Source organism: Anser cygnoides, chromosome 22 (assembly GCF_040182565.1).
Source record: "Anser cygnoides isolate HZ-2024a breed goose chromosome 22, Taihu_goose_T2T_genome, whole genome shotgun sequence".
NCBI lineage: Eukaryota > Metazoa > Chordata > Aves > Anseriformes > Anatidae > Anser > Anser cygnoides.
In genome coordinates, this window is record NC_089894.1 from 7506330 (window position 1) to 7530622 (window position 24293).

The window sequence follows — 24293 nt, forward strand, 5'->3', positions numbered from 1 at the left end:
ACATGCACTTTTCAGCAGCTGGTGCTGAGTCGAAGTTCTTTGTTCAATTGTCTGCAGAAGTTCTTACATTGTGTTGGTTCTTCTGTGAAATAGTACAATTTAGTGCAGTTCTACGGAGCGGATTTAAATCTTACTGTAGATGTCAAGACAACCCTGCAAACAACTGTGTCAGCCTCAGGCACTGCACCCTGTGGGCGAATCTGAACATGCTTGTTCAAGTGCTGAGGGAGAATGTGAGTATGAACAGTCAAATCAATTCCTACAGACAGCATTGCAGCTTACTGAAATGTGCAGGCATGCGATCGCTTTTATCTTCCAGCGACAGCTGCAGAGAAGATTGTTGCAAAGCACAACTGGAAACGAAGGCAGAGAACTCAGCACTGGAAGCCTTCCCCTTAGGAGCAGTCACACAATGAGCTACTTAAGCAGGAAATCTTGTATTTATCATCACCTCTTAAGGAAAAAACAGGAGTTCTGATACTAATGTGTTTGAAAAAAGGTGTTACCTTGGCTATAGAAAGAACCCTCTTAGGAGGAAACCGAAACCATGGATGCTCCTTAATTTGGGTTATAAAAGAATTAAAACAGTGAAGCCTGCCTAATAATTTAAGTAATTTTAAGTTCAAAATCCCAGTCTCTCAGAATAGGCAAGTTGTTCTCATCATTATGCTTAATGCGACCACGAAGGGGTTCACGTGGAATCCGTTGGTACAGAAGCAGCAGGAGACTCCGCACCTCAGGTGATGTGAACGCACGTTGTGCAACACCTTTTATCTGTGCAACTGCCTTGTTTTTTGAAGACTGTTTGTGTTTTTCATCTGCTACATATTCTCAAGGTATATGTAAATAACAGTAATTATCGGCAAAGACAGGGTGTGTTACAGCTAAGGGTGTGTACCCAAATGAGTAGGTGTCATCTTCAAGGGTAAAATAACTTTTCCAAGCACACGAAAACCTGAACAAACGCCCGGTATGCAGTGTTTGAAGCACTGACCAACCCCAGTGGCGGCTGGCAGAGGTGCAGAACTCCCAAAACCAGGAGATGCCTGCAAGGGACATGAGCATCAAGGACCAGGTGCAGAAGAGGGGCCCAAATCAGTGCCGCTGATCACTGACAGCTGCTGATACAGTGCAGCACAGTGTCCCAGAGCTGTCTCCTGTCTGGCTCACAGGCCAGGAAAAGGGAAGGTCTGAAAAGCACAGGGAGGTGCACAGGGCAGTGAGGGAATTAGGAGCACCAAGAGGAGACAGCACTAGAGAGCTAGGGGAGGTGATGGGGTATGGGGAAGACCTAGGAGAGCTGCAGCCAAGGCTATGGCACTGACCTCACAAGAACCCTGGTTCCTCTGCTGTGCTCCTGCAGTAGCCCTGTCTCACCCCACACTCCTTGGGCTACAGCTGGGGTCGGCTCCTAGGAGAGCCTGACGCCTGCTTCATATCTCCAGTTCGCTGACTACCAAGGGCTCAGATGGAGAGCAGCCAACTAGAACTCCTGAGGGACCAGCACACCCACCTGGAGGTCCTCAGGTGGAGGACACAAAACCCTCCCATGAGGATGATGGAACAGATAAAAGCCCACCCGCTTGTTGTCTTGTTGGAATTAGCTGCCTGCCTCCTCCTTCCTCTGTTTTTTTCTGTGCTTTGTTTGGAAAGTGGGTGCAAGCTCATAGAGTGCTAGGGGTCCTTCTTCCTCCAGCTGTGGTGAGTGTCCTCAACGCCTCCCAGGTGGGGGCAGATGTGGGTGCAGGCAGCAATGTGTCTGTGTGCTCTTGGTGTGGGCTGAGGTCGCCTGCAGTGGGCCTGAGCCATCTCCTGTGAGATGTCTGCAAGCTGGCAAGTCTTTCACACCCACATGGGCCTGACAAGGAAATGAAGAGGCAAATCCAAAACATTGCATCATGGTGAGGGTGTTATTTTCTTTAGTTTGTTTTTCACTTCAAGAAAAAACAGCCTTTTTTTGAGAGTCTGACTCATGCTTTTTGACCTCTGACATTGCTGCTGCTGCTCTACATCTTGCTGTTTGGTTTGTTCTATAGGTAAAATCAAGTAGGCAAAGGTTCTCTTCTGTATTTGGCAGTTCTCAAAAATATGCTTTTATCTCACCACAAAAAAAAAAAAACTATTTAAGAAGCCTTTTTTAAAAATCTTTTTTTCTTTTCCCTGTGTTAATGTAATTATCAGATTTTTATCACCCCCAAAACATTCAAACCTACAAAACTGACCTATAACGGTTACATAGCATGAAGTGAGCCCTAAAGGGTAAATGTTGAAATGTATTTAGATACTGAAAACCTTTTGAGGTGCCTCTTGAGTTTGTTTATTTTCCAAAAGCAATTCAACAGGCAAAATACTTTATTCCTATTGAAATCCATGTGACTTAAAAACTTTGTGCACCTAAATACCATTTTGAAGCATTAATTTACATATGTGGTTGAGGTTAGATTCCCAAGAAAGACAGAAGTCTCATGCTTGTTCAGCAGCTAAACATTAAAAATAAATAAATGGCAAAACTATGCAAGAGTTTAAAAACATTACCTGTATCACAGGGGATAGTCTTGCAAAGCTAATCTCCTTCAAACAAAATGAGGACTTCAGTTGTAGGAGCTCTGCTTACGTAAAGGATTATCCCTATGATAGAAAGGAATAAAACGGATTAATAGAGCTTTAGATGGATAAAATATCAAAGTAAACCAAACTGGCACAGAGAGAGGCCAGGGCAGCTTGCTGCACGTAAGGAAACTGAGCTGCCATTCAAAGCATGATGTTGTGGTGACGCACAGCAGCTTAGAGGAAGCAGAAAAACACAGCTTCCCCCCTTAAGTCAAGGGGGCAGGTTAGGTGGACCGATTCCAGAGCTTTTTGACAGGGAGGTTAACCCAGAGACAAGCACGCTCTTGTTGCAGTCAAACCTGGGTTGTGGGGAGATCTCAGCTGGCAGTGATGGAGCTTCTGGGAGGAGGGGGATATGCTGGCAAGGATATCTTCTGGGCTAAGGGGGAACAGGTTCTGACCATCTCTGCTCAGTGCAAAGTGGGCACTCGATGAGGTCTCTTATCTGTCCTGTGCTGTTTTCTCAGTTCCCGCCAGCTGCAAGTGTTCCACTCACAGCTTCTGTGTCTACCCTGTGTCAAAGACTCATTGATGGTTCTTTTCTCCTCTTCTTCCTTTCAGGTTTTGTACTAAATCCCCAGCTACACAGGCTTTTCTTTTACTTAAAAAAAAATAAAAAATAAAAAGTGGGGTAGGGGGAACTACTTTGGATTTTTTTTTCCTAACCAATTTATCAAGTTACTTAAAGCAAATGCCTTCAGATTGCCCATCAATCTAAAAACCCTGTGCTGACACAGCGCCATTAAAACTGCACTGCCTCTGCTCCTTTGCTTGCTTCTCTTCTGTCCTTTTAACTCTAGGTGTTACTGGTCCTGCTGACAGTTGGAGGATTGAGGAAAAATACTCCTTACAGATCCAAAGAACTGGTGCTGATTATGTGCGTGTGGAAGTACATGGGCTAGAACAAGCGTTGCCACCAGGTGTCTCCCTTAGCTTCCCTGTGACCTTTCTGCCTGGAGATGGATTAAGAGGAAAAAGTCTTACCCTTGGCTGCAAATTGCTAGTAGTTCTTACTGTAGTTTGTATAATATCTAGCAAGTGTCAGCCAGGCCTAAAGCAACAGTAGGTATTGCAGGATACGCTGTTCTGTGGTTTTTTTTTTTTTTGGTTGGTTTATTGAACTGTGACGGGGCTTCCAACACAACTGCCTAGGCTGTGGATTTAACTTCTCTCCACCTTGTAAGTCTGCTGGTTATATTGGCACAGAATATAATGCATGCAACAAATTTAGTTGCATGCTTCTGCTTGTGTCTGAGTGGCAGTTATGGGTTTCTAGCTTTATATAGATCATGGCAAGTAGAAATGAAACCCATTAAAAAGAAACTGGAATCTACCATCTCTTTCTAATTTTCTAACCAGAAAGAGCTGTAATGAAAAAGGTTTCGTCTGTAACAAAGGAATGCCTTGGGAGACGTTGAGAAAGGTTGTTCAAAGACAAGGTAGCCCACAAGTACACGGAGTGAAATCCTTTACTGGGCTGTGTAGCTGAAGCTTTAGATGGTACCTGTCAAGAGAGAGGTTCAGTCCTCCAGCACTGGCTTCATGAAAGGACTGGCAGTTTGAACCTCCCGGTGTCTGCAGAAATTCAAAGATCGGCACTTTTAAGTTGCTCTTGGATAAACGTGATCAAAGTGAAGAGGAAAAAAAACGCTTCCTCAGAGTCAGCAAAAGGTTTGGATGGGCTGATCACACGGAAAAGCCCCATTAACAATCCTGCAGCCTAGCATGTGTCTGCTGCTTGGGAAGGACTTAGATGAAAAAAGGCATCCTCTTATTGCAAGGATGACTTGTTCTCCCACAGATACTGACATAAATTCCATTTTGTTCTTGGATAACTTGACATGATCCTGCTCGGTAATTCTGCCATCGTTGATTCAATTAGTCAACAGAGGTAACTTACAGTTACACTGATTTAACTTCCAATGTGAATTAAGGTCACCTTAATTGTGAATATAATTGTCTTTATGTGGGCTTAATGCAGTTTAACTAATCCACTTTAGATCAAGCACAGTAACTTATCAATACACCCTTGTACACCAAAAGAATATTTGAAAATCAGTCCAAAGCATAAAGTTTTTTAGTAACAGTTTCAGGGACTTCCAAGTGCAAACATTAAATAGCTGTGAAAGTTCTCATCAGTGCTTTGTACCACGACCTGCCTGTTCTGCTGAGGCACAGCAAGATCTCGAAGCAAAGTAACAAGCATGTTCTAGCAGGGCTGCAGAAGTGACATGTAGGTGGAATAGTGAAAACATCTGGGTTTGTTGTCACTTAATTGTAGTGCATTTAAAAGTACAGAGCTGGGCCCTTATTTTACAGCAAGACTGCTGTGTGTGAGTAACCTGCAGCATCCGGTGAGCAGCAGATGAAGCCTTCTGCCATCACTCAACCTCAGTTTCTCCCTTTGGTAATCTACTGCGTGCAAACCACCCTCATCAGTCTCTTAACACATGTTGCCCTTAGATGCAAATTCGCAGTGAGCTAGAATGTGGTTTTTGTCACTGGCTTGGATTTCAGCTTGAACAGGAACAATCTTCACACTGCTGTCATCGTCTCATGGTTGCTTCTCTACTGAACTGGGTGCGATGCCCCACGTCTGTAATTCAGCACTTAGATAACAGACAAGACACCACTTCTGCTAAAGTGCTTCCAGTTCGGAAAGGGGACAGGGAAGCGTGGTGTTTAATAAGCCCACCACTGTCAGAAATGATTCTACAATGGTTAGAGACTGAGAACGGGGAATCCTAGACTCGAACGTGTCTCTGCTGCCTGTCCTCAGTGACCCATACTTCGTACCTGACAGAGAAATGTAGGTGTGGACGTTGTAGGTGATGCTGGTACAACTGTGGCAGAGGCTAGAAATCAGCTTTAAGCCCTCTAGGCAGCTTGGACATAAATTGTGATCGCTATACTGCAGTGCAGTATTTAATCATATTGGAGAGAGGAAAAGAGTTGTAATTGCACTCCATTCTCCCAGGCAGGCACAGAGCAAATCCATTTCACATTAGGCGGATTGTAGCCGTAACTGTTTGTGCCTTGAAGGACCTTGCAACAGTTGATCAGGATATCAAGGTTTTAAATACTGAATCGAGTGCTTTTGATTCCTAGGTTTGAAATCTGTTCTACGCATGCAGAGTGTAATTGATGGTGGGTTTTTATGGAGGGGCTACTGATAACCAAATGGAGATAGCTGCAAGATTACATGCTTGAAAGCATGGATGCTGGTTCTGGCTTAGGTCTGTCTCTCACTGTTTTTGTTCTTGGTTCCCTTCTTTCACTTTGATGCTTTTTTTCACAGTCCTCAGTTTTTTTCTTTGCTTTTTTTTTTGAAGTGGTTTTGCAGTTATTGGGCTGGTGTCTTATTTTGTTGTTAAATTATCACATACCGCTTCACTTCTGAGTTATAAAAGTCTAGAATTTCTGTAAACAGCTAGTTTCATCTTGCATTTTGCAACTCAGTGCTATTAGAAAAAAAAAAAAAAAAAAGAAAAAGCCATTTTAAACCTGGCACCAATTCTGGAGTTTAAAAAAAAAAAAAAAAAGCCAAATGAGGTAGAGGGACTGTAACAAGAGAAACCACGTGAAACATCAGCACATGGGGGTTTTTGTTTGTTTTTAACGCCAGGGAAGAAGAATGTCAGATATCTGTGACAGAAGACTGGATGAGCTCTTCTTGGAGAAACCACTGGCAGGATTATTCCACGTTTCCATACGCAGTCTTCTTTCAAAGGCTGCGGGGGACTGGTGTTAAATCTTCTGCCTTCCGAACATGGTGACACAGGCTCCTGGGAAGGATGCTTTCCGTATGGCCAGCTGACATTTCAGTTCTTTTGGGAGGCCTAATTACATCTCTACCCTCTCTTATGTCTCTTTATCTCCCCGAACAATTCAGTGGTCACTAGTGCTTGATATCCTTTAGGAACTTACTGGCAGTTTGCACATCGGAGTGGGAACAAAGTACAGGGAATGCTTGAAAACCCCAGGCATAACCAGTGGTCATGCCCCTTCCCTAGCATCTTCCTATAGTGCCCCAGGGGGTTTTCTTCCTATTCCTTGTCTCTTTGCCTTTTCTCTCCTGTCATTCTTGCATGACCAGTCTCTGTTTCATGTTACTTCAGGCCAGAAGCCTGTTCATTGCAGGCCCCTAAATGCAAAAATGGACCTGGTAGTGTGGGCAAGCAAAACTGAGCAGATCTTGCAGGAAGGCACCCAGCAATGACCTACAGGGTTTAGGACCAGCAGCATATGGGGCAGTGACTACCCTACGTTTTCTTTGCACCTCAGCTGCAGCAGCCAGAGGTGTCTGTGCTGCTGACAGCTTCACCTCTCCCCTTTTGCTTGTGTCTCTGGGTACTTTTACCTTGTCACAGCTCAATTCCTTGACTGCAAGGTGAGGAAGTTACTTTAGTGCAGAGCAGATGCCAAACTGGTCAAAATGTGTTTTTTTTTTCTTGTGTGGAAAGAAATGTCACCAACCATGACCTGACGCAGGCGTGAAGAAGGTGAATTCCCAGTGACACCAAGCATGTGCCCTTCCCTCCTGTGGCTGACCAACTGGCAGCAGGGGCAACGGTGTGTCCCTGATACGAGCCTGCCTGCTGTGCAGATTGCTTCCTCTGCTGGGTGGATAAGAATCTGGTAATAACCTCATAGTAAGATTATAATCACGAGATATTTTTTTTTTTCAGGGCATCCCCTAAAACCACTCTAAGAACTCCTCTCGGTGATGAATCCCAGCTCGGTACTGCTCTTAATGTCAGGAATTTACTTACAATTTCACTTCTGCTATTTTGTTTGCTTGAAGAACAACTGTGTCAAAGCCCTCCCCAGAGTAAACCTACTGACTTCAACACATGAACTTTCCCCACATGCCTCATGAACGTCAGCCCAGTTGCTCGAGAGCTGAGAGAGTTGTTTGGGCAGGAGGCAAAACACGAGGTGGGAGATCCCAGGTCTCTTGGTTTTGCACTGCTGGGCACAGCAGAACAAACAGACGTCAAGGTCCCTTCTCAGCGTAAGAGGGATGTTATTGGGAAGTGGGCACTTGAGCAACATTCACCCTTAACTCACCAACTTCTGCCTGGGTGACTCTGGCTTCCTACAGCAATGGGGAGAAACTCTCCTGGTGCTTTAGATCAGCAAAAGAACAGATGAACAGAGCTGAGAGCAGGGGGAGTAAGCTGGTGTATTTTATTCAGCGCACCATGCTGTCTTTTCCCGTGGCAGGGTGTGGGGGAAGAGGGACAGGTCAGCAGCTGGCAAGGGGCCTATAATACCTGAATTCAACCTGTAATACTTCGTTTGAGTATGCAAAACCTTTTAATGTTCAGCCTGGAGGTGGACCATAGTAGTGTTGGTTTGCTTACCTGGAATTGCCAGCAGTTCTTGCGCAGCTCTGTGAGCCAGAACGTGAAATACGGTGCGAGTGATATCCTGTGCGGCCACGGGCAGAGGTGGATGAAGCTGGATGGAGTCCCACCTGCTGAGAAATTCCGATGTCACCAAGTCAGGTTTTATTACAATTCGCTTAAAACCAGATTAATGAAAAATACATGAAGGCTTTGAACTGGGGATGTAAAAATGTGCTTTATGCTTTTTTCAGAATGAATTTTGAATGTTGTAAAAACTTATGAGTTCTGCTTTCTAATACCATGCCCCTGTCACTCTGCACAGACTGTGTGCTGGCCAGGCACCATGCTCTGTGAGGCACTGGGGTCCTTTTGGTCTTGGGTTGTTCATATGATGTAGTTAGAGGAGAGACAGCAAGGAGACCAGTTTTATAAACAGGATGTAAGTGTGAAATACAGGAGCTAGTATCTCGTGAGATTTCCTTGCAGAAGGAGTTGCAATTTAATGTCAGGTAAATTCAAGGTGACGTTTCAATTCAGCTCAGCAAATTCAATGTTTCGGTTCATGTGGAACCAACCTGAAATGAAATCTCCTTCTGAGCTAATTTCCTGTGGAATTTATTAGGAACTTCATTTTCTTTTGAGAAGTCACATTGATGAACGATTTCAATGTAGTTCTAGTACTGTGACCTGGGTGACAAATTTTATTACTAATTTCCACTTTTTTTCCATCAGAGGTGACAACAGCAATCTACATCCTAACATAAGACTGAAAACACCTAACTATCTTTTGATTTTGGTTTTTGTTTTCAAATAGTTAGTTGATCTTTAGTTTAACAAATATATTCTGGGGAGCAGATAGCACAGTGTGACTATCTGGGCATGGATGAGGGCCTGACCCTGAGAAGTATTACATTTGTTCAAACAGAATCACATGTTTGTAAGAGATAGCTCATGGGGTGCACATATTAAAGGGTATATGTCAGAAACAGAGTCACAAAGGCATGAAATAGACTGCAAATATACCCAAATTAAGCAGAGCTTTAATAAATGCTTTGAGAACTCCCTAGGTACAAAACATGACTGTACAAGAAGATTCAGTGTCATAAAGACATAGCAAGTTGTTTATTTCAAAATTTTCCAGTTCTGTCTTAAAGAAAACAATTTACTCGAGCTGGCTCTGACAACACACAACTTAGCACGTACTAAAACTTTGAAGCTCATGCCTGGGAATATGCACAGAAAACAAACTGCAAGCCATCCGCCTGCCTCCTTCTTCTCATTGTATTCGGCTTCAGCCACTGTGGATCAGAAGGCAAGTTTGCTAAGACAGCCTGGTTCCCCTCTCGTGTAGCAGTGTAAGTAGAGTAAATCTAGATGATCGTCTCTATCTTTACACAACCACCACTCCCACAGACAGCACTGAGACTGTTTAAAGGCTTTACACCCACCATTTCTTAGTATTCTGCCTGTACCTGAGAGAAGTCTTTCATCTCTCATCCTTCTTGGCGGAAGTGGTTAGAAGACATAACTCTCAAAAGCAGCGTACCTGCTTGGATAACTGATGAACAAAAGGAAAATAGAGCAATAAATAGTCACAGAGATGTGAAATGCACCTGCCTACAGAGATAAGTCAAAAGCAAGCGTATTGAAAAGCCAGTGAAGCATGCTTAGACAGAGCTAAGGAAAGTGCAGGTCACCTTCTGTGAAGCCAAATAAATGTTGCTGGCCTTCAGGTACCTGACCTCGGGCGAGGCTGTGGGGACCCAGCATCCTGCACGGTGTGGAGGGCACGTTAAGGACCCCAGAACAGAGTCAGGACCACAGTGGCACTGGCTTCCTAAGAGGGAAACACTGAGATGATATTTAAGTGAAAGCTGGGCTGGCACAATGTTTTAGGGGGACCGAACTGCAGAAGGATGTCTGGGCATGTTCAGAGACCACCCACAGGATCAATTACTTCAGATATATTTAATTTGGGACTGAAAGCTGGGAAGTGGCAGGTTTTGCTTCAAGTTGAAGTAGTTAGTTAAAGGCAAGGCAGTAAATGATCAGTAGTTTTAGGAGCAGACTCAAATTTTTATGTACTCAGATTCTAATCAAGTCCTGTTTTAGCTCTGATTAACCATTACATTATCTTAATATACGTACATCCCACAGTATTTTAAACACAATCTTCGGATCTTGCAGTGCTAAACTATGCTAGAGAAAATCAAATCAGCTCTCCAGAGACTGCCAGAATTCCGGGGGTCATGGTGTTTTAATATTTAGGAGAAGAATCCTTCACTAAACAATTCCAGCTTGGATGCTGGCTAAGGGTACCTGCAGAGAGCAGGATTCTGCCGTGGGAAGTTACATGCGCATTAATGCTGAAGTGCTGGTGTTGATGTAACCAATCAATTCACCTAATGCAACTCATCTGCTCCTTGTAATACACATCCCATAGATCAGATTATTTGGTAAGACACTGATCAGATTATCTTGAAAAGGACAGGCATTTACAAGAGCCAGGCACTGGCTGCCCAGCACAGATGCATCTTACGATAGCTACCCAATTACACAATTATTTGTCTGATGTAGAGTAAACATTATCTCTAGATCAGTCAAGAGGTAACGTAGGTACAATAGGGTTTCCTTTTTCTACTTTTCTGGTTATGCTTCTACCTGTTAGAAGAATCAGTTCCAAGAAGAGGCATCCACCTTGGACAGCCACAAACCAAAAGCCACTGATTGATATTGATATTGAAGATGATCCATTTATGAAGAGGAATAGACAAATCAACCCCCTGTCAAGGCAGGGACCAGAACTGCCAGGGCTGTACGCTGAGGTCTGAAACTTCTGCAGTAACGTGATGCTGGGGAAGGCACAGGACGACGAATGTGCAAAACCTTTTTGAGGAAGATGGTGTGTGCTGATACTTAGCAGATGGTAGCGCAAAAACACCAAAAAGCAGAAAGAGGTGGGGAAGTCCACTTGCTCGGGAGCTGTTGATTGTCTAGAAAGGGTGCTGCAAGCATGTGAGAGACAGGAAAAGGGATGCCTGCTGCTAGCAGTCCTGCACGCTGAGATTTGTTACATGGTAGGTGAGCACCTTCCCTAGGAAGGGTCTAGCAGAGAAGATGGAAACTTCCCCCTTTCCAACAGCATCGAGCTCTGAGGGATGAAACAGGATCTATTGTGGGGAGAGAACAATAAAGGAGACTCTTTCCTCTTGTCCACTTACCACAAATTCTCATATTCAAGTGTAAAAGCAGAGTCTGCTTCATTTTATTGAGTTCTCAGTAAAAAGTGTGTGCGCACGTGTGCGCTGGTGCGTGTGCGCACAGCCCTCAGCTGGAGGCACTGAGGAAGCACCTGAACACATCGAGTGACTGATGGGAGCACAACTTTCCTCTGCTGGTGAGAGCTCAAGGAGAAGGAGGAGGGTCTTCTAAATGTCAGTGACAGCAGGGCACGTCACTAGCTTCTTGCAGAGCCGCAGGAAGTATAAAAGGCAGAGCTTCCCAAAGAGGGTCTCTAGCAGGAGCTGCTGCACGCCGAGGCTGCGCTGGGACGTACGATGCTCTCACTAACCTTGTGACTTCGTTTCTGTTTGAAACAAGACCATGGACAGTGGTGAGTACCCCTTCTGCAGCCTCTGGCTTTGCCTTCAGTCTTAGCAATAAGGACGATGCCCAAATTTTGTGCGCTATGACACACGGATGAAGCACTTTTAACAGAGTAATTAATACAAAAAGTTTTATTCTTCCTCTCGTGTACTATGAACAAAAAAAAACCTACTCAAAACTATCTTTTTCACAGGCTCAGCAAACTCAAGTCAATTACTTCAGAAACATTAAAAAAAAAAAAGGCTTGGAGGGAATTTCAAGGGGGCTTCTCTGACCCAAAGCAAGTGAGCTCTTCTCATCATTCCTATCTTTTTTCATGTTCCTTTATATAAAAAGAAACTGCCATCTCCTTGGTAATATTTTAATTCCATGAATAAATTAAGGGATTGAGAGTTTATTCTTGGCTAAACTTGTCCAATCTTAGGCAAACTATCTATAAATGAATATCTTTACTGCAGCCACAAAACATTGAACTTCTCTAAAAACTGTGGCTTTGCTGGAGCAGCCCTGAGCTGGGGTACTTGTCAGGTCTGCATTCCAACAGAGTGCTCCACCACCAAGCACACGGAGCAGAGCAATAAGCGAGAAGCATCAGCTCTTTGGCACATGCCATCCCCATTAGCCCAGGAGGCACAAGACTTGTTTCTGTCTCTTGCAGAAAGTTTTAAACATTTTGTTGTTTGTTATTGTCACTTCACATCCAGTGCTCCGCAGGCACCGACTTCACAGAGCGTGTGTGGGTGGTGGGCTGTAGGAGGCAAACGCACTGTGGGTCAGAGATGTGGAGATGAGATACAAGCTCTTTTCTTTAAGACTGTATGATTTATTCCTTTTTTTTGCTTTTTTTTTGGCTTTCGTATTTGCAAACACTAATTCCAGGGTGAATGAGGGAGGTGCAGGGAAGAGGGACAAATGTAGTAATACCTCATGAGGGCACATTAAGCCAAATTAACCAAAATGGGTTTATGACACAACTAATACCTCCCTATGCCAGGCAATGTGGTCAGAGTTGTAATAAGGATGGTGAGAGGGATGGGATGGTAGCCACGGAGTCCATTCCAGTAAAGCCCTATTCCAGATGTGATGAATCGTCCTTTGCCATAATATGGAATGGGAGGGGTCTGCCTTTCTTCTGGGATATTTTCAAATCAAAGCTTTGAACTAATTGGGATGTGAGAGGATTCCCTATGCATTTCAGCACTGCAGCAAGCAGCATGAAGGCAGGTGCAGATGTCCTGTGTCAAGCACTGCAGACACAACTAGACAGCCCTGTGAATGCTGAGATTTGAGTGCCCAATTCCCTGCATGTGCCTTAGGCTATAGCACAAGAATAAGGAGCATTGGACTCCCCATTTTCTGAAGAAGTTGTGAAATGGAGATGCAGAACTTTAACTCATGCAACATCACAGAGAGAGCTAGCCTCGTACAGTCAGGGAAAATAACTACTTCTGGTATCTTTGTCCGGTGTTTCAGCCCCCAAACTATTCCTCATCTTCCAGGCAGCGATTTCTCCTCTTGGAAGGTCTGCAGTGATCTCTGGATTAAGCAGAGGGGGTTCCACTTGCAGTATCCAAATGTAAAGCAACAAACAGTGCAGCTGGAGCTAAGCCTGTGCTGAGTTAGGTAGGGGAGCTCAGGTCTCTTGACAGCGACGAAAAGCAGCTGGGGGGTGCAGTATGCTCCTGCTTGGTGCAAAATAGTGTACTGGGCCCCACGGGATCCATGAGACAGGAGCAGGGAATGGGCAGAAGGAGTCTTCTCATGGATGCATCCTCAGAGCTTCTAGCCATCAGTGGTTTAGGAAATTCCTGAGCCAGAGGCTGCATACAAACCAACGTGTCATAACCCAACTGGAGCTGTTGGCCATAAATCACTCTTTGTGATCTCGTTTAAACTTTTGGCCCCTCTAACACCATGAAGTTGTGTTGTAGGTCTCCTGTTTAATGGGGGACAGCTGTTAGTCTGACCTTAGTTAATTGGTAAAGGCTATCTATGGCAGAAAAAAAGAAAAAGGACTAGTGAGAACCTGATAAGAATATGGCAATTTTCAGGCTTTAGGTTTTCTGTCCTACTGTTGTGTTTTAAAGGGACAGTCCTAAAGAAATGTTTATCAGCGTTGGAATATGAACAGCATTGCTGTTAGACAGTTGTATAGGAAAGAAGATGGGCTCACCTGACGACTTTTTAAAATTTGCTTATCTGTGTTTATCTTGCCTTTTGATTCACTGTTTCCTAAAGGAGGTGGAGACAGATAACCAACTTCTCCAACACAAATGTATGAATGTAGGAAACAGAAGTAGTTCTGTTACGCTCATTTCAGCAGTGAAAATGCTCATCTTTCCTTTGTCAGTTGTGAGAAACACAGGGGAAAGGAGGGGGGAGCAGGCACTGAGCTGTTAACTGCCAAAAGTCATTATATAAGTATGATTAATTCTTCTCAGAAATATCCGGTTCTTTCCCCAAAAGCCTACCATACTGATGGTGAAGAGGCACCAGAAACTGGTGTATGGGTACAGCTATCAGTAGTGCGTTACTCACTGCCTACACGTGTGCTAAGATACTCGAGACTCAAACTTTTACTTTGCAGTCCTGGCCAACATCAAAAATAAATAACCACAGCAGGTTTGCTCTGCTTTGTAGTACTCACAAAAGCATTTCTGACTCTTGCTTTTCACTTTGCACATCCCTCAGCATCAACAGAGGCGAGCAGCTGCTTCCCCACAGCTAGAGCCAAATCTGTTCGGGAAGAGCTGACTTGCAGAACAAGAGGGAGTCCCTTGTGCAGCATGAGCCCCAGTGATTCCCTCTGGGATTGTTTGTCCAGTTTTAAACATCCTGCTTGGTTGTGTTTCTGCTCCTCCTTCCACCTCTGGGGAGGCTTTCCACCAAATCCTTCTTGCTGTCAGAAGTTCTGCTGTTACTTAGCAATCACTCCCCCTTTTTTCCTAATTCCATGCTTAAATCTCTAATTCTGGGCATATCTGTGTGGATTTGCTGCTACTACTGCTTATTTTATCTTGCTTAAGATTGGCTCCTGATGCTGAAGGAGATTCAGATAAACTTCATGGGATTCATCTGTCCAAACCTACAAGCCCACGCTTCTGCCACAGCATGAAATGAACTGCACCACAACTGCCTTAAAAGCGTTTTCATTCCCTTTGCTATCAAGGGAACCAAAGCAATTAAGCAGATGCTGATGGCTAGAAGAAAGTAAGATGAATCCCAGTCCTTGTGCTTACTCCATGGACCAAGATTTCCAAATGTGACTTGCTGCTGCCTCATCTCTCCAAGCACTGCCATCAGCAGCTGCACATGTCCATCTGTGAGCGAAGAGGTGCAGACACAGGGCAGTTTTAAGCAGCTTTCAAAACTGCTGCCACCTTTCATAGGAGTGAGCTGGTGGAAGTCATCTCCTCACCGTTCATCTGACAAAAGCTGTGCCGGGATATTCCCAGAGAGCAGAACCCCTTCCCTCTTTCTCTTGCACTAAGCAGTTCTCCTTTCCACCGTGTTTTCCCAGGATGGGAGCGTGCTTTTGAGAAGTGCAGCAAAGCAGTGCATCACCAGGGCTGGGGGCTTACTCAGGGCTTTACAGCACGCGTTGACTCATTAACTGTAATTTTTTTTGTTGTTGTCTTTTTGTAACTAACGTTGTTAGTTCAACTGTTTGCGGGGACTTTTGAGAGGGTTTTTTCTTAATATTTTGAGGAACGAAACTTTACGAAAATACCCGCAGCCGAGAACTGCCAGAGGCAAGAAAAAGTAAAGCTACCTAAAATTGCCCATTTAACGCCAAAGCGGGTCTCGTTTCCTCTCTGCAACCCGTTTGCTTCTGCTCCCCTCTCCCTTCCCCCACCACGCCGGACTCCTAAGAGCACTGCAGCAAGAAGTGAGTTTCGTCCAGTTGACCTGAAACCAGTGACTCAGGGACCCGCTCAACAAAGCAGTGCGGGAGACCACGAGGCTGAACTGCATCACCAGTTGTGCCTCTGCAAATGCGTAAGCTGAGGTGGTGGGACAGAAAGAGAGGAAGGAACGGTGCAAGCTCTTCTTATATTGAAAACAGTTTGACATTTAAGATACCTAAAACAGCAACCGAGGGAAAAAAAGATTGTGAAGTTCTTCAAAGGAATGATACTTAGCTGAACTGTTTCAGAATCGTTAGTTGAGTCACTTTGTTATCAGTCCCGTTAGACACTTCAAAGTGTGCTTAAAAAACACCTCACTGCTGCTAGGCATTCCGGATTTTTCAGTTTAAGCAGGGGCTGGACTGGCCCTGGGAGGTGAAGGAAGATGCAACAACCGACAGAAGAAAATAGTATTGCACTTGGAGGGCAAGAGCCTGGGGATGGCCGTGCTGGTGCACCAGCCTGGCACTAGGAGGCACCGTGGTTGTGCACTTTGCGTGGAAAAACTGAGCATGGCATGATTTAAGTTGGTGTCCTTCTGTGGGGACTCAGAGTGGCTCTCTTCCACCTCCTTTTTATACAAATTCTTAGTTAATTAGGAGTTAACTATCTTTGAGGCCTCAGCCCCTGACAAATGGGGTTGACAGTGGCCGGTAGGGGTAACAATCAGTAGACACAGGCAGGCATAAACACAGCCTGCAGGAGTCCCTAGGAAACCAGGCTAATAACACACTGGGACAGATCATTTAGGCTCCAATGGGTGTTTTTTTTTGCAGGGGTCAGGGACCCCATGCCAGTGTCCCAGGCAGGGAAGGCAACTACATCTTAGGCTTGCTTTAACGTGCTGGGTAAATTTAAGTGGTTTGGGCTTTTGGTGCGTTTCCTGTGTGTGATACGCAAAAGTTCGATAAGCATCATTAAGGGAGAGATGGCTACATCAGGTGCTCACTGAAGCTCTTCCTGCAGTCTAGGACTGGTCAGACCGCAAGACATTGGACAGACAGAAACCACACAGACAGAAGCATTTAGCCAGGCCTCCTCCTTTCCCCTCAAGCCTAATCTTGGCCAAGCTACCTTGACATACTCTCCTCCTGCACTAATGAGGCACTTCTGCATGTTTCAGATTCCCCCAGGAGGATTCAGAGGTGAGGGGTCTAGTAACATAACTAAGCACCCAGGAGCACGAGGATAAATGAGGCATTTAAGAGGTGGGGAGGAGGATGACAAGGCACAAACTTCTACGAGGCCTAGCGGGAAGCTCACGTACAGGCCCCAGAGAATGAGAAATACGAGTTTTTGCACATTTCGCCCATGTATTGCCTCTCACGTGTAATTAAACACCTGCAATCACAGATACTGATGTAACTATTGCTGTTTTATGATGCTTTTATGGTGGGCAGTTACCTGAAGTACTGGAAATTCATTCTCCTACTCCAGTTCAGTACCCGAACAAAGGAGCTCTGCAAAAAAACAGCAGGCAGCAATCCAGAACAGAGCTGCGTACAACAGGCTGCTGAACACCAGAAGGGCAAAGGATTCAGTGAAATTTATGAACAAACAGGCTTATCTGTCGGAGGAAGGCATGCTCATTAGAAGAAACAGGCAGCCAAAAGCCAAAGGGATCTCCTGCCTCTGCCCCAGCCTTGCTCAGCACTCCTGGACCAGATCGTCCGTGGGGAAGCAGGGGCCTGCTGTGCAGGGAACTAGCTGCTGCCGAGAGAGGACATCTTAGCATGAGCAGCACAGGATCACAGAACATCCTGACTTGGAAGGGACTCACAAGGATCATCGAGTCCAGTCCCTGGCTCCACCCAGGACCACCCAAAAATCAAACCATTATTTCTGAGCACTGTCCAAACGCCTCTTGAGCTCCGTCAGGCTCAGTGCTGTGACCACTTCTCTGGGGGGAATCACAAGCACGATGCTCAGAACAGCAGATGCCAACTCTCCTCAAGGAGGGATACGTTCTGCTCAGGCCAGAGCAGAGAGTGAGGGCTTTTTCACAGCTGCCACATCACCTTCTAGCTTGGGCAACTTTCAGTCACAACTGCCTGGGGTAGATGCTGGCATGTGCTTTAAATAGAGAGAAGAGAAAGCTTTCACTGGCCTCTCCGTCTCTGCTAACCACAGCAGGAAGAGCTGTTTGTCTGAGATTGCTCTCACCATTATCACATCTGGCTCCGAATTTAATTTTTTCCCCCAGCTGTCAGCGTGCTGTGTCTCCACATCCAAAGGCAGCACAAGCCAGCTCTGACATTTAGACAAGCAATAAATTTCAGCCAGCTTCAGTTATGTATATCCCTGCAGGGAGCCGAGCTTTCCTGTTCTGCAGTCCAGTCACCTCTCTGTCAGGGAACAGCTGGGCCAAATTTATTGCACTCACAGCTGTATGTTTTTACATGTGTCTAGGGTATGCTACACCCTCAGCTCAGATGGCAGCACAGGAGACTGGCTGCTGATTGTGCCTTGCAGAAGCATGAAGCTGGAGGGGGAGGAAACGACAACTGACCGAGGAAAAAAAGTCTAAAATACAAATTGTTACACTACGAGTTAACTGTCTTTTGTTATCAAGCCTTTATAGATGAGACTGGAGGGGCCGGATTTCTGAGACTTAATCTATGCTTGACAGTAACTTGTTATATGACCCTGGGCTATCCTGTTAGCATCTTCATCGCTTTTTTGTTTATGCAGCTGTGGAGAGCTTTGCAGGGTTGAGAATGCTGCAGTCAAGTATGCTACCACTGCTTTTTCAAAACAAGCATCGTGTGGAAATCCCTGCTTAAGTGCTGATACTAACACAGTGTCTCCTTCTTCTATAGGTAAACAGTTAAAGGTCACCCTTGTTTTCAGCCTTCCTCTAATTTTTCAGGTAAGATGTTGAAAACAATGTTGTTGAAATCCAGCCGCATTTGTGTTGTGGGTAAAGAGAGATCTCGAAAACTTTGACACGCAAAACAGCAGCCACCCACAGCCTGGAGAGATCCGTAGGGGACAGGGCTGCTCGTGATCAGAGCCCAGCACGTTTGGAGGCGGGTGGTGAGAAAGCAGAGAGCATTGCTAAAGCATGAAGAAAAACAAACAAAAGAAATGCAAACAAAGAACGAACAGAGACAACTACACAGACCGATTCTGAGGTGGTGTTTTCTGTTAGAACCAGTTTCCATTATAGCAACAACGTGAGCATTTTCAGGAAAGATAAAAATATCACATGAAGAGCACTTGTAAAAAGTCAGCCTGGTGCTCTTCAGAAGTACCTGCTCACAGTGCTGGGCTTTACCTGCTCTAAGTACTGAAGAGCTGACGTGCCCAAGGAGGAAGAGTGCAGCTGCCTCGAATGTGACATTCATCTTCTTCTGCCTGTTCCTGCTCAGAGTAAATCTGAAGCAGGAAGAAGCCCAAGCACCGAGCTCTGCTGTGACCTGCTCCTGAACCACGGGCCTGGCCCCCAGCACTCACGCTCCTGCAACCACAGGAGCAGCCTCAACCACGCCATGGTCCCCAGCCTGGGCTCTCTGAGAGGCTCAGCAAGGCAGGGAGGGTTTTGCAGCCTGCTTCTTTTCCCTTTCACTTCTGGTGGCATGCCTCCAGATAGCACGCAGGATGTGGTAAAAGCCAAGCCTACCTGAGATGGAGAGTGTGCTGAGATATTCAGTGATAACATGCAGAGGTATCCAGGGGAAACCTTTCATCTCGCTGCAATGGAGAGAAGGTACTGGAGACTAATAAGTCTCAAAAAAAGCAGGGCAGAGATACCACAAGCTCAGTCGGCCCTGTAGATTATGTCAGTGTAGGAAGATGAAACGAGAATAATCAGAGCTTAAATCAGGGGCAGGGGCCTGTGAATGAGACACCAGCAACTCGTCCGTGTCAGCACGGTAACAATTTCCTGCTTCACTCGCCGTGTTTCCTCACGGTTTCATTGACACCTCTATTAATTTAGCATAAAAAAAAAAAAAAAACAGCCAAGGGAGGCTCCGGCTTTATCTTCCCACAGAGCCCTTTGTTCACACCACCAGGTTAGCTATTTTGCAGGCTCACCCCTAGCTGGGAGGAAGGGAGGAGAAGGCAGGAGGACAAGGAAGCCCATGAGAACACTGGTGCTCACGGTGCCAGGTTGCTGCTGGTTACAAAACCAACAGTTGCACCCCTCTTGTAGCACTTTCACAAGTGAGAAGTGTGCGTGAGCACCAGGAGTATCTCAGATGGGGAAGGGAGGTGAAACTGAACTTAGAGAACACCTAATGAGTAGACGTGGTCAAGAGGAAATTTTGTCCCTGTTGAAAGAACACCAAAGGATGTGTTATTTTTCCTATTTTACCTGACAACCATGTATGTACAGCTGCATTTGGGTCCCGAAACATTCTGGAAAACAGCCACGCATTTGAATGTTCTCAGGTGTTGTTTTGGCTGAGCGCTAACATTTCTCCCTGAATTCCCATAACGAGCTCCCAAAAAACCCCAAGCCCTACATACTTATCCAGAAAGCTCTCAGCCGTGAGACCCTGCCAACTCAATTCACCAAGGGAACTCCCTGGGACTTCTCTGCTGGCCGTGGCTGGGCACTCCTGCTGCTTTATTGACCGGCATCAGGCCCTCGGCCTGACACCACCCGCGGCAGGGCAGCAGCCGTGCACCCACAGTACCTGTCTCAATGCGCCTTTTTTCCCCCCTTTCTCTGTTCTAGTTCTGTTCTGGGAACAACGTCACCGATGACTATGACTCCAACACCACCATCGACTACACCATGTTTGAGACCGTGTGTGAGAAGGAAGAAGTCCGTAACTTCCGCGCTGCCTTCCTCCCAGCCATGTACTCCCTCATCTGCTTCACAGGGCTGCTGGGGAACGGGCTGGTCATGGTCACCTACATCTACTTCAAGAGGCTGAAGACCATGACGGACATCTACTTGCTGAACCTGGCCCTGGCAGACATCCTCTTCCTGCTCACCCTCCCATTTTGGGCCACAAGTGCAGCCACGTACTGGTGTTTTGGGGAATCCGCCTGCAAAGCAGTCTATTGCATCTGCAAAATGAGTTTCTTCAGCGGGATGCTGCTCCTCCTGTCCATCAGCATCGACAGGTACTTTGCCATTGTTCAGGCTGCCTCAGCCCACCGCTTCCGTCCCCAGATGATATTCATTAGCAAGATAACGTGCGTTGTAATCTGGCTCCTGGCCTTCATCCTCTCAATCCCTGAGCTGGTTCACAGCGGTGTGAATAACCCAGACAACCATCCCCGCTGCTCCATCATTGCCAACGACCTGCAGACTTTCAACACCGGCATCAAAGTATCCCAAATGGTTTTTGGCTTCTTATTTCCCCTGGTGGTCATGTCTGTCTGCTACCTCATCATTATCAAAACATTACTCCAGGCCCGCAACTTTGAGAAGAACAAAGCCATCAAGGTGATCATTGCCGTGGTTATCGTCTTCATTGTCTTCCAGCTGCCCTACAACGGCGTCATGCTGGCCAAGACCATCTCAGCCTTCAACCACACCACCTCGTGTGAGGAGAGCAAGAAGCTCGACATGGCAGATGACGTGACCTACACACTGGCCTGCTTCCGATGCTGCCTCAATCCCTTCCTCTACGCCTTCATCGGCGTCAAGTTCCGCAACGACCTCTTCAAGCTTCTGAAGGAGCTGGGCTGCCTGAGCCAGAAGCGCCTCTGGCAGCTGTCTGCCTGCCGTGAGAGCAAGAGGTTTTCCTTTGCCATGGAGACAGAGACAACCACCACCTTCTCCCCATGAGGAGAGCTCCAGGGAGGCTTTAACCAAGCTGAAGGCTGGCGTGGTTTTGTACACTGCTTCTATTTTGAATTACTGATAGAGGAAGACCTGCCACTACTTTAGGAAAGGCAGCTGTAAGAGGAAAACCAAGGAACCTCCCTGTATTCCCCTCAGTGATCACTGCTACCCAGTACTCCTGTGGATGGAGAGACTTTGATAAAGCTATGACTAATAGTAAAGCAAGGGAAAGGGAGACCAGTGAGTCTTGAATTTATCATGCCATTTCACCTTTATTTTAGTCTTTCCTAGTCTAAATCAGAAATGCTCGAAATAGAACATTTTCCTTAAAAGCAACAAATAGCAAGAGAGACAGACACATGCAACAGAACTGCTTGTTTTAGAGCTGAACTTCCAAGAGCACTGTCCTTGCTTTGAACGTTGCATTTAATAAGACCACCTTTTACTCTCCATAAATACAAAAATGATGCCCGTTGCACTGATTCAGCATTCAAGACAAAACAGCACCAAAGGACTCAGCCTCCAAGCGTAACACAATATGCAATATAAGCTGTGAAGTGTCCTAGCATGCAACTCTCAGCTCTGCCTTCCCTATGAAAAGTGAGAAATTTGCTTAACTGATACCAAATCCGTATTTGGTATGATATGCATAATTTCAATAGCTATGCATATGATTGTGGCATCTCAGGTTTGTCAGGAAAAGAACAGCCACTTCGCTTTTGCCTGTAGCAACGATATCTGGTGTTTCACCTACAAGGAAGGTGCATCCTAAGGAGCACAAGTTATTGCATCCCAACATTGACTTGTATTCTTTAGAAAAGCTGCTTCACTTCAGCAATAAAGTCTCCTTCAGCTTCTGAAAAGACATCCGCCTGCACAAGGGCTGACGCAGGGGTAGCTAGCAAAGTTGAGATTCAAACTTCTTGCACAAAGACAATTTACAAGAACCAAGTAACCGGTGCCTCCCCAGCCACCGAGGGTACAAACTTGAAGAAACAGATACTTCTGCACCAATCCAGACAGGTACTCAAAACATTATTTTTTACCACCCAGCCATTCAGCCTGTCCAAATGTCATCCTTACTACTGACATGATGAGCAAGTCTTTACTCACATCGTTGATATTAAAGCATGTGTTTTGGCAGACTGGTGCAGGAATGCTCAGCATTTTACAGATTCTAGCCCAGGACAAGTTTGTATCCGTTTCTTAAGGCAAGACTTAAATTCAGGATACAGTTGTGCCCATGGTCCAACCACTGCTATTTGCCAGTATCTGAAGCTCACTTATATCTAGCTTTATCAGCTCCTGTGGACGCAGTCTGCTGATTTTCACATACGTGTGGGGGCTTTCTGTGCTGTTGCTTGCTGACCTCAAGAGATAAAAAACACAAATGTGGGTTTTCTTCTCCCTTCCCAACCAGTGTGTCTTTCTAGAAGGACTTTTGCAGCTGTCTTTTTTTAAGTCAGATACGTACTTCACTTATAAGCTACTGAAAATGTTTTTTGCATTCATACTGTCACTTCTAATAAAGAAGCCATTCACTGCAGTTTGATTTAATGCAAAGGACAGTCACAGCATTGAAGATTACTGCCAGGGTCATGTACTTGAAAGGAACATGGCAGCTGAACAACAGATTATTGTCATGTAAAACAAGACCTTGAAAAGAAACCCTGAATGTTACGCCAGCTGATGCATTTACTAGAAGAATGAAGATTCCTACCAACAGACGAATACCCTGGGAACTGCTGTTACAGGACATCTGAATGTCAACTGGGGAGGAGCTGCTGCAATTGTTTGTGCATCTGTTATTGACTAGCACGCTCTAATCCCCATAGCACACAGCTCTCCCCAGAGCCAGACATCAATGGCAAAAGGTCTTGGCCATGAACTGCTCTTGGTGCTGGGCAGGAACCTAACTCAGTGGACATACCATGCTCACCTTCCAGACCAGCAGTTGAACAGTTTTGATTTGGGGAACCTGTAAGGCACATTCCAGTGGACATACAGAGCCATGCAGAGCAAAATATATGCCTACTAAACAGACACACTTCTTTCAATACTACTCATGGAACCATTAGGAGACATGCAGGGAACTTTCTGGATCATAGGTCAAAAACCAGAGATTTTGTTCTAGAGAAACAAGCATAAAATCAGCCTTCAAAGAGAGAATCCAATTAGCTGGTTTTGAGACAATGCTGCCACTTATACAGCTGTCTACCGATTATTAAAGAAATTCTCCTTCCTAAGCCCTTTGGCTCAGGGGTGTGGGATTTTGCCATGAGCTCAGATTCATTCTGCTCCGAGTTACCTATGTTGAGTGACAATCCCATCCAGTTGTTTCAAGCATTTTCTTTTATAATGGCCATGTAATACATATGATAAGTGCTGCTTCTCTGTCATATAAAAGGGGAGGGTTATGACTGACACACTGAATAGTCATTTGTTCTTGTTTTTCCCCTCTAGTCCTTGCACAGACAAGGCCCTTGGCTAATAAGAAGTTTGCCAGAGTAAGGAATACCTATAACAGAGTCTTTTTAGTTTTCTTCATCAGTAACAGTATACTCTTGATGTGTATTCATATATGTAAAGCTGCTTTTCATAAAAAAAGATAACATGTACATGAATGTACCCTGAAAATACACTGCTTTAACTGAACCTTTTTATAAAAAATAAACTCACCTAAACTATTCTAGCAAGGAAAACTGCTCCAGCAGAAAACGCAATTGTACCCATCTCCTGTTTAATAAAAGCCATTCCCCTTCTACAAGCTGAGAATTTTCTAGGTTTTTGTCAACCAGATGTATTCTAAATAGGAAAACATGCAGCTGCCTTTACAAGAATGAGAAACTAAAGCAGCATCTGGGACAGCTGCATCTGGTGCCTCCTCAACAAGACAGCAGTGACTTCAGAGTGCATGGCTCATCTTAAAGTTTAACAGAGAGAATAAGTCTGCCACTTGATGAAACATATTAACATTGACCTAAGATCCTAACTTGAGATTCTCTACTTACGTCTGAAAACTGACTGTATTTTGCTACTTGTGGAAAATAAATTATAACGATTTTAAAAATA

General features: G+C 45.2%; 1 protein-coding gene and 1 long non-coding RNA gene across 10 annotated transcripts in view; one reads left to right on the forward strand and one right to left on the reverse strand.

Moving 5' to 3' along the window:
* Nucleotides 1-24293, reverse strand: part of LOC106049576 (uncharacterized) — a 68076-nt gene that overhangs the window by 33099 nt on the left and 10684 nt on the right. For 6 of the 9 annotated variants that reach the window (XR_010826259.1, XR_010826265.1, XR_010826262.1 and 3 more), the window contains 3 exons: nt 9434-11547; nt 7977-8089; nt 2536-2628 (listed from right to left, as the gene is read on the reverse strand). This is a non-coding gene — a long non-coding RNA (uncharacterized lncRNA). Of the gene's footprint in view, nt 1-2535; nt 2629-7976; nt 8093-9433; nt 11548-24293 lie in introns of all 9 variants that reach the window. The other 3 variants (XR_007159792.2, XR_007159790.2, XR_010826263.1) reach the window with 2 other exon arrangements.
* On the forward strand, nt 11448-24293 carry CCR7 (C-C motif chemokine receptor 7). Its single transcript, XM_013201944.3, has 3 exons — nt 11448-11574; nt 18295-18344; nt 20160-24293. Exons 1-3 carry the CDS (start codon nt 11565-11567, stop codon nt 21222-21224), a joined length of 1125 nt encoding a protein of 374 aa, XP_013057398.1. The 5' UTR covers nt 11448-11564; the 3' UTR covers nt 21225-24293.

Coding starts and splice junctions, on each gene's coding strand:
- CCR7 (XM_013201944.3), top strand. Junction 18,345..20,159: donor GCCTTCCTCTAATTTTTCAG/GTAAGATGTTGA, acceptor TCTCTGTTCTAG/TTCTGTTCTGGGAACAACGT.